At 38.8% G+C, this 18,262-nt stretch overlaps 1 protein-coding gene across 1 annotated transcript; it reads left to right on the top strand.

Annotated features, from left to right (window-relative positions):
- The first annotated feature begins 5,816 nt into the window (after positions 1-5,816).
- On the top strand, positions 5,817-16,307 carry fermt1 (FERM domain containing kindlin 1). The gene is made up of 16 exons (XM_074684667.1): positions 5,817-5,909; positions 7,638-7,792; positions 8,404-8,501; positions 10,268-10,403; positions 10,499-10,630; positions 11,781-11,964; positions 12,071-12,173; positions 12,309-12,416; positions 13,579-13,710; positions 13,898-13,947; positions 14,423-14,547; positions 14,832-14,938; positions 15,055-15,279; positions 15,372-15,496; positions 15,607-15,748; positions 15,840-16,307. The coding sequence occupies exons 2-16, from the start codon at positions 7,642-7,644 to the stop codon at positions 16,011-16,013; spliced, it is 1,992 nt and encodes a 663-aa protein (XP_074540768.1). The 5' UTR covers positions 5,817-5,909; positions 7,638-7,641; the 3' UTR covers positions 16,014-16,307.
- The last annotated feature ends 1,955 nt before the right edge of the window (positions 16,308-18,262 follow it).

Below are 18,262 nucleotides of genomic sequence, written 5' to 3'. Positions count from 1 at the left end.
ACTTTAATTTCTTAAGAGTATTTAACTGTAATTAAAAGGTCAGGATCTTTTAAATAAAATAAATTAAACAAAAAATATAATAAATTTAACAAACAAGAAAGAGAAAAAAAAATACAATGAAAATGAAATGGCCTCTCTTTTAAAAATACATGTCAATAAAAATAATTAATACTAATCAAAAACAATAAAACATAGACCCTGTCTCTAAAGAAAAAATGAAACTCCAAAAAAAAACAACAATAAAAACTATAGCCTAAATAAAAGGGAGTTTATACAGTTCCTGAATTGTTTGTAACATGTACTTTTCCCCAGTCAATCCGTACTGTCTGTCAAACATTTTTAACATTTCTGGCTTTCAACCGTATTGAAGGGCTGCATTTCTTTGGCAATGTAGCTGTCTTTGAGCGCCCACCGTTTGACGCTTTTATTTCTATTTACTTTGCCGACCAAAAGCCTCAGTAAGAGCGGATTGTCAAAGAACAAGGCTCTGCTGCACCTCCCTCTTCTTCTTCTTCGTCGCCACCGTTTTCAAACAAATGCGACATATCAGCTTGTTGGTGTTCATGAGCTCACACTTTGTTCATTCTGATAAAAAACAAAATATTCCCACACTGGGACTGTGGCAGGCGGCTTAAGAACCGTATCTTTCGTGCCATCACTCATATTAGCGTGTGTTTCCTCCTTACCCCTCAGGACCCTCGCTTCAGCTCTCTCCGTGTGCACGCGTGAGCAGCCCCGTCGCAAAAGATGCCAAAGATCGCATTTTTAACAGATGCTCACTCCGCTATAGAACCTGTGCACCCCGATGTTAGGAAAGATAGATGTAGTGAGCCATCTTCTCATTCGGCCTCTTTGGTCGAAAGAGAGGAGGAAAATAAACATGCATGCACATGTCAGTTTATCGAGGCTGGAAAACTTACCGAGGACGTTTTTATTTATCGTTCGGTTAATCGATTTATTGATTATCGTGACAGGCCTAGCAATATTTAAACATGTGATATCCTGACCCAAACCACAGCTCAGAACAGACTTTCATCGACATGTGAGGGTCACACTGTGCAGACAACTTGTATTTATGGCCGTCTGAGCTGACACCATGAAAAGTTTTATGTCCATCAGATGTTTCCATGCCAGGGCAGGGTAACATAAAAAAAGAATATCAGTCTTGGCTGTGGCTTTTGGAAAGGTTAAATGCGACTAAGAATGCATTAACATTCAGCAAGTTTTTGCTCCTCTTGCTCTTTTTATTTTATTTTATTGTATTTATAGCATTGGCCCTTGCTTGGTTACATTTTATAAGGTTCAATGGAAACATCCACAGGCCAGACATCATTTACTGAAGCAGCAATGGCTCCACCCATATAAATAAACAATTAAATTTAGCAATAAAAGAGCCTTTATACTGAGCCCGCACTGCAGTTCAACACAGTCTATCTGAGGAGCAGTGAGTAATATTTAGGTGCTTTTATCAACACATGGTCTGTATTTAGTCAATCACTCTGCTCTCTGTCATACATTCTGTCCTGACCATCGCACCTGGGTTTGCTCGACTCTCATCACGACAGAATTTTACATCATACTGACATTTGCAAAACAAATACCCTGCCAGGTGCAGGTTGTCCTTTCTTGAGTTTTATTTTTATGTTTGACAAAAACTGGTTTAGAAAGTCATGCCAGCTTTGGAGGTCAGTGGCATAAGAATTTAAAAAAAGGAAAATCAACAGAAAAAGGGGATTTTGACAGCCTCAAAGAATGGGGACTAATCAGAGCTGTAACACTTTGCAGTTCACAAACGGAGTAGCTTTGGCCCCTGGAGCCCTTTGCTGCCAAGAGCCTCTTGGCAGTGCTGGTTCTCAGGCTTCATGACCCCCTCAGTGCAAGTCCCACAGGATAAGACCCAAGGTTTTGCTGGGTTGTAGAGGTGGAAGAGCCAAGGGAATGTAGAGAATGAGGTGAAGGGGATGTGGACCACTGAGGTGAGCGGTGGTCGCCAACCCTATGAAAACAACACTTTTAAACAGTGTTTACCTCAGAACTTGTATTAAGTCATGAATGAGGTCTCCAGTGACAAGTCAAAGAAGGTGCTGAGGTAAGTTAGGTGCTTGCATTCATTATTCCTTCTTACCTACCTATCCCACTACATCTCTAGAAGAACCTAACCCCACCCGCCTCACCCCAAAAGCATGGGGCTCGGCAGCATGAATGGGGCATTGTGATGCGTCTCCGTCACGGCAGTGAATGTTTTCACTTCCATTTGATCCGTCGGCGAGGCTGCTAATTGGGTAAGCGTGTTCCCAGGTCACCAGGAGGTTTCTCTTTCCATAAATACAGAAAGCCGGCAAAGGCTTCTACAGATGTTATTTCCCACCCGCTTCCAAGTGGGTTCAGACCCGCTTCAAGCACTAGATGTAATTTATTGTGTCCAAAAGCACGGTCCAAAAGTTTTCCTTCTCTCTCCTCTTCACTCCAGACACTACTTTATATCAATCTCCCAGGAACTGCAGTAAAGCTGATATTTGTCCTCTAGCTTCGACTGTGTTGGTTGCTGCTGTTAGAACCACAGGTGTCGTGATGACATGGACGTGGTGTCACTTTGTCTATACTCTGTCCAGGCCTGACAGTTCCAAGTGATGTTATTTTCCATGTGTCTGTCCACCAGTGACACAGTTTATGAGGCTCGGGGTTTATTTGTTTGTTTTTGTCATGGAATTTACATTTCCTCTCTTACACAAGACGACTTCATGTGCCAGCACTACACACTCAGCTGGGACAGAAAGCTTAAAGAGACTCACAGACAAGTTTGCTACTCTCAATCTGTGTGTCTGGGTGTGGTCGAAATGGTCAAGCAGTCAAAGACACAGTCCTTGAACTGGAGCGCCTACGATTGAGCCTTTGTGTTGGCATGGAAAAAAAAACTTAGATGTCCTTACCAAATCTTTAACTGTTCCTCTGCAGCCAACTCTGACATCTGTCCTCTCTGAAAAGGAAAATAAAAGATAATTTCACCTCTAAATCAATATGTACTCAATCAGTATGACACCATGCTATCAAAATAAAAGAGCTGGTTTGCGGTAGCTTTTATGGCATGGTGACATAATCACAACCTAGAAATTCTTGGCCCCAACTCATATGACAATAATTGAGAATGACTCAAAAACATTGCCTTTCATTTGTTGCACCCTGTTGCTTTAACTGGCATTTTCATTCTGTGATAATAGTAGAAGTTATTAGTTACTCCTTTCTTCAAGTCAAGAAAATACCATGTGATGATGGGAATGATAGAGATGTTTTTTTTTAAATTTAATACAGACTTGAACTGGACCATTACAAAACACTCATGCTTCTACAAACTACAAACAGTTGCCGACATCTACACCACAGAGTTGAAGCACCTAAAGCTGGTTTACAACCTTCTTCATCAGCAGCTGTGGTATGGTCTTCTGGCGCCACTATGTGGCAGCAAGGGACTTCATCTTTTTTTTTTCACTGACAGCCTTAAGAATATTTTTCTCACCAATTTGATGGATCCAACAGAAAAAAAACGTGTTAAATTACACCAGTGTTTCTCTTTGATGCAAACTCTCAATTATTTCTGTATAATACTGTTTTACCTGATAAGATCTGACTCATGAACCAAAACTGCATTTTTTATGTAACTTTTTCTGACAGCTTGACTGAGAAAGGGACAGCCTTAAAATCTTTCACGTCCCACCTTTTTTCACTTTTTTAATTCTTAAGCTAGGCTGAGAGGTTATCTAAAGCATTTTGGAGTTGCCTAAGAAAAACAAAAATGCCAACTACTCTTGTAGATCTGTTAATTATTTTCTTGATTTTAAGATTATCCTTATTTAAAATACATTTGTGTTTATTTAAAAAAAAACAATCATCAAGTTCTATTAAAATGTGTGTCCAAGCTGCTTGATTACCTGATGTGATTGTTTACGCTCTTAATGTGAAAACTCAAGGCTGATGTCTCCATATCACCATGGTATGCACTTTGTTCAAGTACCTGCTGGAGGAAAAGACACAATGATTTTACCAATAGAAACCAGAGGGTGGCAGCCTTGACACATTCACTGTTCACCATATAACCCAGTCAGTAAAGAAGGTTACCTTCAGATCCAAAGCTGAACCATGACGACAATCGGTATGGCTGGCAGGTCATCAGTAGAACACAAACTTCAAAAATGATAAAATGCAACAATTACTTTGACTCTTTGTTATTGTCGTTTCATAAGCTGGCAATATCACAACGTGGAAAAGACCAACTGAAGTGATTCATCTTGATATACTCATTGGGTGAGATGTGGGCATATACTGAAAGTGGGCAGAAGCAAATGAGGTGCACTATTACTCATCATGTTTTCTTTTTAGATTCCCGTAAACTGGAGGAACAGCCATGATGTGATATTTTCAAAGAAATCATACCTCATTTGAAACTACACCAACTCAATCCCTTCAAGTTGAATTTAAGTTTGAAATCTCTGTAAACAAATCCACATAAGGTTTCAACTGAATGATAGAGTTTATATTCTGAAGTACATTACAGAGCTTTTACGCTGAATGCCCAGTCCCTGGCAGTAGGTATCAGTACTCAGTGGTACCAATTTCTGGTACTTTTGTCTGTTTATGTGGTAATAAATTTGTTTGACAATAAAACCTCAAAGCTTTTCAATTTAACACATTTATTTCTCAATATAAAAACTTGCAATGTTGTCATGTCCGGCATGGAAAATCACCTACTCTTCCACTCCCTCACAGGTTCCAGAAGTGTTTGGGTACCTAAACTTAGTACCATTCTCAGTTGGTACCTTTAAAAGTACCTAATTCAGTACCCATCCTTACGTTAGTGCGGGGGATTTTTTTCAGCATGCTTATTTGGGTATGGTTTTTTACTTTTAACTTAGGGGTATTCCATCCTACAAGGTTTTGTCTGTTAAAGGTGTTGGTCCTCTAGTGTGGGCCAAGCAAAAAAAGAAGAAGAAGGAAACACTTTTCCTAATGGCCTTTTTTGTCTCCTTTATTTCCTTTTGTCTCCTCCTATATTAGTCTAAGCACTCTGGCACTTTGTCCTGTCTTGTGTGTGTCACAATACGAGAACACTTACTCACTGAAAACCACATTTACCCAAGGGTACAATAAATATTCTGAATCTGAATATGACACCATACTAATGTGAATAATAACACTGACTGTTTTAATTTTTAAGTCCATATATATACTCCTCATACATTGCAACTTCAATGGCCTGAGTGGTACCTAGACTGATATAGTGAGTTCTTTAATATACTAATACAGTCAGTCTTTATCTTGAATTAAGTTAACATCGTTATAAGCAGTAAATGCACTATCCAAAGCAATAACTACGACTAGTCTGTTATACATGTTAAAACGTTAGGCTTCCTGCTGCTAACAGATATTTTCTCTGGACCACAGGTCATAAAATGTATCATGTTAATTGTGGACTACGCTGAAACATAAAAAAAAATCGTTTCGATTCTATTAAGCTCATCACCCATACTTACTTTCCTCGGAAACACTGGCTAACTATGGTAGCTAGTTTACCTCTACGTGAAAAAGTGCTAGCACATATTGACGGGCTTTGGGGGTAAATGTCCATGAGGGTACTTGCGAAAAACGCATTTTAACGTCATTCAAATGTACCAAGCCGTCAAATTTAGGTTAAAATACGGTAGTATACCCAATAAATTCATTTTCAACCATTAGTCGTCGTCGAACTCCAGGACAACCCACCTTTGCCCGGCTAACTTCCTGTAACGGTCCCCACCTCCTCTCCCTACCTGTCTGAACTGGGCGTGCTTTATCCCCTCTGGAGCCTCTGTCTCTGTCTGCTCCATTTCCCAAGAAACTTCCAGGAATAACTCAGCGACAGAAAACTTTGAAGAAAGGTAAGAAAAGTTTTCAACTTTTTGACTTCCACGTAACTTTTAGCTCTAGTGTTATGGGCCGTCAGCCAGCTCAAGTGAAAGAAGAGAGAATGGGTCCCAGGTATGAAATCACATCACATGAAAGAGGGAGTCCAAATGAGATTTGTGTCTGTATGTCCAACCGGCAGGAGGTCAAGTGATTATTTTAGAAGGTCTTTTTTAATAACTGTGTTTTGCTTGTACTGTTAGAATAAAAGTAGGCCTAGACTACAGTGGAGTGCACTATGTGAAACGTGTAAATCTTTGAAACATACCAGAGTATGCTTGTTGCTCCAAAAAGGCCTGAAACCCAAAGTTATAGTTGCCACAGCGTGCACTGTTATCCCTTCATTTTGGACTTCTTGGCTCAATTGAAATTGTTTTGGCACTACAGGGAGACTTTTGGTACTTTTGAGATAAGGGCCCTACAGACTGTATTACTGTATCAATAGCTGAGGGTGGGTGTTTCCCTCAACTCTGCAGTTTGTTGTGTTTGTAGTGCACCCTTGAAATTTAACACTGTTATACACTAAGAAATTGACTGAAATAGGAATACTGTAACGTAAATGCAGTTCACAGTTCAGTACTTAGTAAGGAGTTAAAGTGACATTGTTATTTGTGAGACATATTTTTGAAAATGTGTTAAAATGAGCATTGTGACGTTGTCCCCACTTTAAGCTGTTTGTCACAGTCAAACTAATAATTCTGGAGTAAATTCATCAATCTTCAACACATCCCAACAAGCCTCCCTTAAGCTGAATTGCAAGCTCAAACTGAAACTTTTAACTGTACCCTACGGCTGCACAGGGCGGGAGCACAAAGAAACCAGAGTGTGCTCATTAAACCAAGCCTCCCAGTCATACATACTAACTCTGCATACACTTCCACTGGGCTACTGAGGACAAATGGCACAGGTATCTCTATTTGTGCCACTTGTCTTGACTAGTGTGTGTACTGGTCTGCGTCTCTTTGTTAAGCATTTTAAAGATGTGAATTAAAGTAAGATTGTTGCAGTGTGTGTGGAGAGTGTTGTTTTGTACGGTCTCTCCTGCACCAGATTCGTGTCCCTGCTCGTCACACATTCCACAGCTGTACCCTCCCAGCACCTCCTCCACTTTTCTCCCCTTTCTTACCAACTGAATTTCTTTCATCCGTAAAGTCTTTTTCATAATTTAAATCAAAGAATCCTCCACCTTATCTGTGCCTTCATGTGCAGAGCTGCTGAGTTATGCCTGCTGTGTGTATTGTGTGTTTTGCAGTATCATCATGTTCTTCCTGCTGGCCCTGACCGGTACATCTGCCAGCCTTTGCGTTCACTGATATCTTATTTATAAATGTTTCAGCTGAGAGAACTTTGGGGGCTGCAGTATCATTGCAGAGATGCTGCAGAAGAAGCATGGTGAAAATCTGTTTTGTTGGAGGATAAGAAACACATAGATTACATTTGGATGTTCCCACAGGATGTTGAGAAACACTTAATCCTCTGACTCATGTTTTCATCCCAGGTGTTTCCTAATCTTCCAAACAAAAGAAAGCAAGGAAAGAATCAGCATATTTCAGTGGATTTCCCCCACCATGTTATTAATTAGAGACGGTTTGTAGTGGTGGGTTTATCCCCTCCAGCACTCCCTGTGGCGTGCCTCTGTGAGTATACCTTAACCTTGCAGTGTCTTAATCCTTGTGCTTTTTTACTCTCGTCCTTGTGCACAGGGCAATGATCACAGCCGCAGAGTATGGAGAAACATCATGGGAGCTGTCTGTGCAGGTGGATCAAAAGGTTGGAGATGAGTCCATGAAATTTAAGCTCAGAGTGAAGGGCGACTTGCACATTGGAGGCCTTATGCTGAAGCTGGTGGAGAAGATCAGTAAGTATCTGTAACATGTTCGGTGGTGGATAAAATACAAAGTTCAACTGCCTTAACACATCTAAAATCCTTGTATTATTTTAGTCAAAGCACTTTTCTTTGATTATCTGTAAAAAGTGTGTCTACTGATTCTGCATGTTTGAAGCACAGTTTCTCAGCCTACCCATGCAGCTGTAAGTGCTCTGTTATGAGACCACGCCCTTGTTGGCCCTGCATTTTTTTTTTACTGCAGTGCCATTGTTCACTACAAAGCTTTGGCATTTGTAGCCTTAGGGGCCAATGTTCAGATCAGATCTGACTTGGTATCTCTTTATAGTTCCCTGTAAACACTGAGGAGCTCATACGATAAGAAGGCTAACTTGAGATGGTTGAAAGAGCATGAGACATAATAGATGACTAAGTAGTTTGTCATCAACAGACGGATTTCAGCCCAGCACCATAATATGATGTCAGGTAGACTCATAAAACCACACTTAAATCATGCTCAGCTGCCTACACAAACGTGGGTACAGGAATTTTGTGTGTTGTGAGCAAATGTAGTGTGTGCAATAACAAGCCTTAAAACTAGCACTTTGAGAGTTGTATGGTAGTAATGTTTATTCTGTCTGCAGAGGCTCCTCAGGACTGGTCAGATCATGCCCTGTGGTGGGAGCAAAGAAAATGCTGGCTGCTCAAAACCCACTGGACCCTGGACAAGTATGGGATTCAGGTAGCGTAAAGATGTTTACATTTTTTCCCTATTTTTATAATTACACTGACCTTTTTATAGACAAGGCAAGGTAAGTTTAGCGCATTTCGGTATCAAGGCAATTTAATCAAGATCTCTTTATTGAAAGTTTTGCAATATACAAAAAAGGCAGTATATAGAAAAACATATATACAAACTATCAAAGAAAACCCCACCTGTTAACCCACCCACTGGACAGATAATATGCTATACCAATCAGTCATCCCACATTAGCGCTAGCCAACACAGAAAGAATTACAATAAATTATGGGATTAAACTCTCCACTCCCAACTTCTCAACAAACATCAAGAAAGGCTTCTACGTTTCATAAAATCTTAAGACAGACCCTCTAAGAGAGTATTTTATCTTCTCAAGCTTAACATATTGCACAATGTCTTAAATCCAGAGAGAGTATTTAGGAGGAAGAGGGTCTTTCCACAAAACAGTGTAAGGCACCTTGCCATTAAAGTACAGAAGGCTAGCATATTATTCTTATATATAGATATACACCCTGTGGCATGATACCAAATAAGGCAGTGAGAGGAGATGGATGTACTGGCACGTCTAATATTTTGAAACCAGGCAATTTAAAGTGTTTCACAGAGAAATACAAATTACCATTAAAAAAGTCAGCAAAATATATTAAAAGAAAACAATCAAAACTCAATTAAAAATATTTTGGTCCAAGCAAAAAATAAAATGTCAAAATAAAAGGTAAAAATGTTTTAAAACTGTTTTTAAGAAATAAGCATTGAAGTTACATCACAGGTTCAGGTGAGCCTTGATTTGAAGCAGACCTGATATTTTCTGGGAGTTTGTTCCAGATATTTGGCGCATAAAAGCTGAATGCTGCTCCTCCATGTTTGCTTCTGGCTCTTGGGACTGAAAGCAGACCTGTTCTGGATGACCTGAGTGGTCTTGATGGTTCATACTGATTTATTTTGAGTCTAAACCATCCATTGCTTTATTGAGTTTTTTTAAAATCTATCCTCTGGCAGACAGGCAGCCAGTGTAAAGATCTCAGAACTGGATTGATGTGATCCACTTTCTAAGTCTAAATGAGGACTGTAGCAGCAGTGTTCTAATCCAGACTGATTTTTTAAGGAAACCTGTAAAGATGCCGTTATCACGTCTGCTGGAGATGAATGCATGGACCAGTTTTTTGAGGTCCTGGTGGTGACACATTAGTCCTTTAATCCTCGAACGTAAGAAACACAGAATTTAACTGTTTTTGTACAAAGCTCAAAAGAACTTAAGCACAACGAGTTTAAAGTGTTTGTAGCTCCATATGCGATATGAGATAGAGCCTTCTCTGGGTGCATTTTAACATATTAGCCTGTAACATGAGTTGTTTTATAATTCACACACATATTTTACAGCCTGGTATTCTTTAAGCCCACTTTTGAAATGTAGTGGAAATGTTCTGTCATCAAAGTGCTTAATTCTTTTGAAACAAGGCAGAATAAATTAGTCCAATGCATAGCTATAACTTAGCTTTCAGTTTTAGGCCATCCTCAGTTTTTGGTGTTGATTACCTACACTGCAAGTAAGAACATGACTTCAGACTGTGACTTAGTTTACACAACCCGAGGATATTACAGGAATTTTGATATAAAATCCTCTAGTGAAAGTGACACAGTAATTTTCTTCAATGAGATCATAATCTCCAAACCAATATATAGGTAAAGGATGTATATGGAAAGAGCAGATATTGTGTATGTTATATAAAAGACATATTTCTTCACAGGCTGATGCTGACCTGCGATACACACCCCAGCACAAACCCCTGCTACTTCAACTCCCCAATATGAAGACGGTCAAAATGACTGTTAGCTTCTCCAGCGTGGTCTTCAAAGCCGTGGCAGAGATCTGTCGAGTACTCAGTGAGTTTTTCTGTCTTTCCTTTTTTGCATCCTCCAGTGGCCTTTTCTGCTCCTGTTGAACCCTTTCACCCACACTGTTTTTTACACCATTTCAGATATCAGAAGATCAGAGGAACTGTCCCTGCTGAAGCCCCCAGATGATCCATCCAAGAAGAAAAAGAAGAAAGACAAGAACTCAGAACATGATGATATCTGGGACATTGATATACTCAGCGGGGGACCGGGAGGTACCGTGGAACACATTGGCGTTTTTAACAGTGCTAAAAGTTTCACAGCTTGAAAGAAGAAGAACTTGACCTTGTATAAAGAGTATCCCTGCTGTATTAGAAAATCCAGGTTAGGGCTCAGTTGATAAAAAGATTAGGATGAATCAGGCGGAGAGAAATGGTGGTGCTTCCAGATTATTAAACATGTCTCAGCCTCTGTTTTTCATCATACCTCATGGCTTATTGTTGTTCATGTTTTGGCTTATATTTCATAGTATCCTAGTATTACTGTTGCCTTGTATTTGTAGGGGCTGAGAGGTTGTTTCAGTTTTCTTATTCCACACAGGCTAATTTAATCTTGCATTTCCTGGTAATTACAAAAAAAAGATACAAAAGCACAGCAGTATAAACAGAAGCACACAGCTATAAGCCAGCTTTTGGAGGATTCCTGTATTTATACAAACAGAATGAAGAACTGTGTTTTGTTGATTTATTTAAAAAGATTAGGTAATGCAAAGGCAATTTGATGTCACTGTATAGAAGTTGAAATCCTGTTATAGTGACAGCTCTCAGCAGATATGATTGAATCCTCACCACAACAGTCCCTAGTTTCATCCTCACTCCTGCAGCTCCCTTCATCTTTAAAATCAAAAACAGGTCAGAAGGCGAAACACAATGCCATTAATTCAGCACATTGTGGTAGAAATAGAAGAGACAGCCTCTAAATGTTGTGCGCTTCATGTGTTGTGGGAGAAGAAATGAGAAATACTCAGTGCTGCGGAGAGTTGAAAGGTTGAACTTTTGATCAGTGAGATCTGATAGAATTGCTCAGTATGCTGCCGAGCTCTTGGTTAGGATTCCTTTACAAGCATTTTCTCTTCTTTCACTGACTATGCAGCAAGGATTACTCCCCAATCTTTGCAGTGGTATAAATAATAAAAATGTTTGATCTCTTCCTTTAATACCGTCTTAGTTATTACCCCTTGATCATGCATCATCCTGTTCTGTTTTCTTTTTTGTTTGCCAAACTTTTATTTTCTACATGTTGATTCCTTTTGAAAAGGTTCTTTCTGATTTTAACATCCCCCTATAAGTACTTTAAATTCACTACTGTCATTGAAAATGTGGGTAAAAATAAACCCTAAAATTAACTCATTTCTGCTCAAACTAGGCCCAATGTACAGCAAGACCATGACTGCAACTTACGACCCAGAGAACGGGATGCCGGTGTCCGCCACTAGCCTTTGGTTTGGAGACAATCCACTCGCTGAGTCTCAACCGAACTTGCCGCCTGCTGAACTGGCCAAGATGTACCAGCCGCTCTCGCTGGTGGATAAAGCAGTCAACAATGCAGGGTACATAAAAACACAAAACAGTACAATGTCTCTCAAACCTGGTGCTGTTGATCTGAACAGTTACATAATTTGTATGATATATTTAGTTGTTTATTTGTTCCCACAGGTGGTTGGACTCGTCTCGGTCTCTTATGGAGCAAGACATCCAAGACGAAGAAAAGCTGTTGCTTCGCTTCAAATACAACGTCTTCTTTGACCTCAACCCAAAAGTGAGACTCCCAGAAATGTTATAGAGCCTTTGGAAAATGTCCTTTTTATCCTTGGGAATATCACACTCTTAAACTTTATCTGAAGGTTTGGATTACATTTGAACATGTGTGTGTTTGTACATTCCTGTGTTTTAGTATGACGCAGTGAGGATCACACAGTTGTATGAACAAGCACGCTGGTCCATCCTGCTGGAGGAGATCGACTGCACTGAAGAGGAAATGTTGATGTTTGCCTCGTTACAGGTAAGTCATGTAACATCACTGTAATGAAGGTTTCTGTCTGTTCTGTAATTAAACAAGTCAACCTCAAAACTCTGCATATCTTTTTCCACATTTCAAAAGATTTCGGTTCCTATTTTTTACAGCTCTGCACTGTTTGTTTATTATTTGGTTACCAAGCATAAAGTACGACTAACCTTGGAGAAGCACTATAACCAAGATGTCTGGCATAATGAATATAACAAAGAACATGCTATTAACCTTATACTCATAAATCTTAAATCTCTGAATTCAAGGCAGTTTCTGATTGACCTTCTGTCACATTTTTACTCACTGTCTTCTCCTTTTTCTCTGCAAAGTGAGGTGAGTGAGTGAAATGGCCATAGGCTGATGTTGTCGTGCAGTGTAACAAAATTTAAAGGGGTAAATCATAAAAAAGAAAAAAAAACACGGAAATTGAATTTCTGTTACTTTGTTCTTTTAATGACAGGAGAATAATGAATTAGTGTATATACCACATTTTCAAGGAAAAAAAGAAAAATATGGGTGATGGCACTGCAGTCAAATAATCTACAAATTTTTATGCTGGTAATATTTTTTTTCCTCACTGTGTCATTTTTCACTGCACTTTGAAGACCTAGCGCTTTATGGGTCCAGGACAACCATGGCCAAAGCCAGAAGTAACTCTGGTACAGTGTAAAATAACTAAATTGTAATATATTGCTATATCTAACTCATGCAGGAAGGTGCTGGGACATGAGTAAAATCCCAATTAGGAGAAATGACAGAGAGAGAGAAAAGGAAAAGTGATACAGAAGAAATACTCTGCATGAGTTCTCAATATGACGAAAAATGCGCTCCTAAGAACTAATGAATCTTATCATACACAGAGAAAAGTTCACCCTTTGATCGTCTCTGTCTCAATTTCAGCCTGTCTCTTATTTGTTTGGCTGTTATTGAGCAACTGTTGGGACAGTGATTCAGAAATCATGGTGATTCAAGAGGAGATCAGTGTTACACTCACCTACACATTGGTGCAATGGCTGGCACACAGGGCCGTGCTCAAAGCTCCCTCTGACTCATGCCAGTCTTGCGTAACCTCTTAAGTCATGTCGGCTTCATAATGAGTATTTCTTGCAGAAGTTGTTCACTTTTGGGGTAAAAAATGTTATTTCCTTGCTTTCAGTATCACATTTGTAAGCTGACTATGTCAAGTGAACCACTGGACCACTCCAATGAGCCAGAGATAGATGAAGTAGAGGCCGCCCTGTCCAACCTGGAAGTGACTCTTGAAGGAGGACACACAGACAGGATTCTGGTAAACATACTTTTCAAACTGGAGCAAATAGTGACAGTAATTTTCAGGTTTTGGGTCTTTACAGTGTGAGTAGAACACCTGTTTTTAAAGCAGCAGTGATGGACAGGCCTCTGATGATTGCATGTCTTGACATGGTGATGTCAGGAGAAGATACAGGATAATTGACCGTTGTTTGTCCCACCCCCAGGAAGACATTACAGACATTCCAGAGCTGGCAGACACCCTCCGCCTCTTTAGGTAAGACCACCTTTATTAAACCTGTGTATAAAGTTTCATTTCTCTCAAATGAAGTGAATAAACCTGTTTAAAATTAATCTTTGGCTGTCTTTTAAACTGAAATCTGTCTGGAGTTTTAAATCCACCACATTTGAGGGCTTATTTTGAAGCAGTCATAAGTGGATTTAGGAGACAGGATGAAATATTGGGTATAAAATTTGATAGCCTCTATATTTGCCTTTTTTCTTGCTTTAAATCATTTCTGGGTTGTTAATCAGACCCGAAAATGTCAAAGCATTGATTCAAGGAAACAACCTTCCTCTGAGCTGCTCACTGTCCTCATAAAGCGTCTCATACTATTTAAAATGGATCTTGCAAACCCTCTTAAACATTCATGCTTTTTTGCTTTAAGTGTTTTGTGTTTGTGGCATTTAAGGTCACACACTGTTTACAGGCAAAATGATGATTTACATTTTGTTTTTCTCTCTGAAATTAGGCCCAAAAGACTAACACTGCGGCCATACAAAGAATACTGGTTTGTATTCAAGGACACAACCATCTCCTACTACAAAAACAAAGAAGCCTCGTTTGGAGAACCCATAGAGCAGTTTCACCTCCGAGGTCAGTGCAAAACAGTGGTGTGTAGACTGTGATGTGTAGGATGAATTACCCTTATTTCAAACATACCAGTGATTAATGATAATGTCTTTGAGAAGCCTCCTCAGTTTAGGAAAATACTTATAAAGGCTAGAAAGCATAGAATACTCAATAATTCAGTGTTATCTGTGCAAAAAATCATAAATATGATAAAATTCTATTCTGCTTGCAGATTTCTTTATCAGTAAAAATATTCGCTGAGCTCCTGCACTATCCTCCAGTTCTTTAACGTTCTCTTTGTTCGGCAGGTTGTGAGGTGGTCCCTGATGTCAATGTGACAGATAAGAAGTTTGGCATCAAGCTCCTGCTCCCAGTTGCTGATGGGATGAATGAGGTCTATATTCGATGTGACAATGTGAGGCTCAGCTCTTTTTTGTACATGCGCTACAATCATTTCCATACATACAACTCCTTCTCCGGTTTCTTGTTATACTCATGTTGTAACTGACTCACGATTGCACCATCTTACAGGAAACACAATACGCCAAATGGAAAGCTGCATGTATCCTGGCCTCCAAGGGAAAGACAATGGCCTACAGCTCCTATAAGTCAGAGGTAAAGAGCATCCAGTCGTTTTTGCAGATGAAGAGCCTGGCGCCCCCTCCTGGTCAGGCAGCTCCTGACATTGACGCTATGGAGATGAATGCTGAATGTTTTGTTTCCCCGCGCTACGCCAAGAAGCACAAGACCAAACAGGTCAGTTCAAAGTCTCCAAGTTTGCCAACAGCCATCAAAGTTGCATCACTCTTATTACTTACTGTGTTTGCTTAATCTGTGTTTATATTAAGCTCACAGCACGTATCCTGGAGGCCCATCAGAACATTGCACGGCTGTCACTGATGGAGGCCAAGATGAGGTTTATTCAGGCCTGGCAGTCACTTCCAGAGTTTGGTATCAACTACTACATCGTCAGGTACTGTGAACGTATTTATTACAAAACTTGAGCCATGTTTGGAAATCCAGATATCATTTGAGAGATTGCTTTTTAATTCAGTATTTTTACTTTTTTGTTCATATCTTCAGGTTCAAAGGCAGTAAGAAGGATGAGATTCTGGGGATCTCATACAACCGTCTGATCCGTATTGACATGTCGTCTTGTCTGCCTGTTACCACATGGAGGTTTGCCAACATGAAGCAGTGGAATGTAAACTGGGAAATTAGACAGGTAGAAGTGCTATTGTATCAGTATTGTGAAGTGTGTCCTGCAAACATTGTTCTTTAACTTGTGTGAATCTTTTGTTTGTTTGTAATTCCAGGTGACCATAGAGTTTGACCAGAATGTGTCTATAGCTTTCTGCTGTTTAAGCTGCGACTGCAAAGTGGTGCACGAGTTCATCGGCGGTTACATTTTCCTGTCCACAAGATCAAAGGACCAGAACGAGACACTAGATGAGGACTTGTTCCATAAACTTACAGGAGGCCAGGAATGAGCAAAACTACGAGCCTTTCTCACTGCTCCCATAGTGCATCTGCTATTCATGTTACAGTGTGAAAGTCCAGGAATCATCTACTATGGCAGTGGGCACCTGGTACACTGAGCGTATTACTGCAATGGCAAATGTAAACTGTATAACATTTAGGAAAACTCTACACTTTCACATATCCTGCCATAAACCGTGATAGAAACCATGCACTAAAATAATTCTGGTGATGTAAATATGTAGTCAAGATTTCGCTCAGAACTTGGATGAATGGATATTTGTAAGATTTTTAGGTACAACGGAAGAAAGGAGATGTAAAGAACATGAAAGGGTTATGTTGTGTTCCCCAAAGTGTTTCACCTTTTTATAAGATTTGCTGAATAAACAAAATATTGAGAAAGCAAAATTCTGACTCAATAGTGCTTGTTTTTCTTATCCTCCATGATGGATGAAAATGTCTTTTCATGTTCTTGCAACAAATGAATTTCATATGCGCAACACAGTATACTTAACTGCAAGCGATCATTATCAAAATGTTATGACTTTTCAGCCTGCAGTACCAATTTTAGCAAAACTCAACAAAGTTGCTGCAAAATAAACAAAGCATATGTGTCAGGCTGAAGTAACCAATTCTCCCTTAACACTTAAAATCAGTTAGGACCCTCCAAACTCAAGTTGTCTCGCAAGTTGTATTATCTTTCCCATTTTCACCATATCAGTTATTTCCTGAGTAGTGTGGGATGCTCTCCTCTGCTGTTTCCACTGCCTCACTGCCACACTGCTGTGCACTTATGGTGGGAAGGTGGAGTTGGCTCACGGATAAATAGCAATTATAAAACACCAGATTGAGATCCCATGCAGGGAAATAAAAAAGTGCACCCACCCAGGCTGTGTGATGACGTTGTCACACATCTGCCATGTTCGCGGGCTAAAAAATAAGTGTGTTGGAATGTAGTCCAGCACTATGGGCTCACAAGTTGGGTTCATTTATGTAACGATGCTACAAGACTCATTTTGAATTTAGGGTGGTCAGGATGGGTGTTCCCATATACAAGATAGATAGATAGATAGATAGATAGATAGATAGATAGATAGATAGATAGATAGATAGATAGATAGATAGATAGATAGATAGATAGATAGATAGATAGATAGATAGATAGATAGATAGAGAAAAGGAGAAATTTGGCACAGCTCAAAGTACAATTTAAAACACAATGACAAACACATTCACACACAACAGATTAAAGAATAAACAGATGCAGTCTATTTTACTAATGAGGGCTTCATTTTTTTAAGTTCTTTTTTAATATTTAAGTTTTTATTCAATGCAAAGTTAAAATATGTTCGACAAAGCTCGACAAAGTTACATTCATTTTTCAGAAATAAGGAAAAACAGTAAAACAAGTATGACATGTTATTTTCAGACCATTGTTATACAATGTGGTAACAATAAATAAATGAATAAATAAACTTTTTTGAAAGCAATTTAAAAGAAAAATAAAGTAAATAAATGAAAGGAAAATTTTGTATCAAAAATTAAAAAGTCAGGGTCAGTAACATAATAAAAAAATTTGCGTTTACATTTACTTGCATGTGTAAGCTCCTTCCCACACAAAATGAAAGAATGAAAGAGTGCAAACAAGTCCAAACCAAATACGTTTCTGTGTAGACCAATATATCCAAGTTTGTGGTTGTTATCAAGTATACTGAAAACTGACAAATTAAAGTGTAATTTTGGTAGGGAAAAATGAATAAAAAGTAAAAAATAATGAAATAAAATAAAATAAAATAAAATAAGATAAAATTGAATTAGATTAAAATAAATGAAATAAAATCAAATTAAATAAGATAATAATATAAGTGAAACAACCACAACATAAAAAAAAGAAAAATAACCCACTTCATTGTTCTTTGGACCATAAAGAAATTAGAAAGTTCAAAACAGAAAAGAATGGAGGGTTGGGTGTTAAAGCCCATATGTTCTTCGATTAGAAAAACTTGTATTGACAAGAATAAAATATTTACAATTGAGTAGCTCAAAAGTTAACAACAAAAACAAAAACTAGCAAACTCTCAGGGGGAGAAGGTCACCATGTCCATATTTTGGATGTAGTACAGTTTAATGAAGATGCACAAGTAGTCAAATATTTTTTCAAGCTCTAATACAGATTATAAGCAACACTGTGCAATCTTATAAAAGATAGGTCAAAACATCAAAACAAAGACAAGAAGTGAATCATTCTATCAGAAATGTA

This window comes from Halichoeres trimaculatus, unplaced genomic scaffold (genome assembly GCF_033239565.1).
Source record: "Halichoeres trimaculatus isolate MK-OKI-2021-1 unplaced genomic scaffold, fHalTri1.1 fHalTri1_scaffold_13, whole genome shotgun sequence".
Taxonomy (NCBI): Eukaryota; Metazoa; Chordata; class Actinopteri; order Labriformes; family Labridae; genus Halichoeres; species Halichoeres trimaculatus.
The sequence above is the reverse complement of the archived record's forward strand: the minus strand, read 5'-3'. Positions and strand labels throughout refer to the sequence as shown.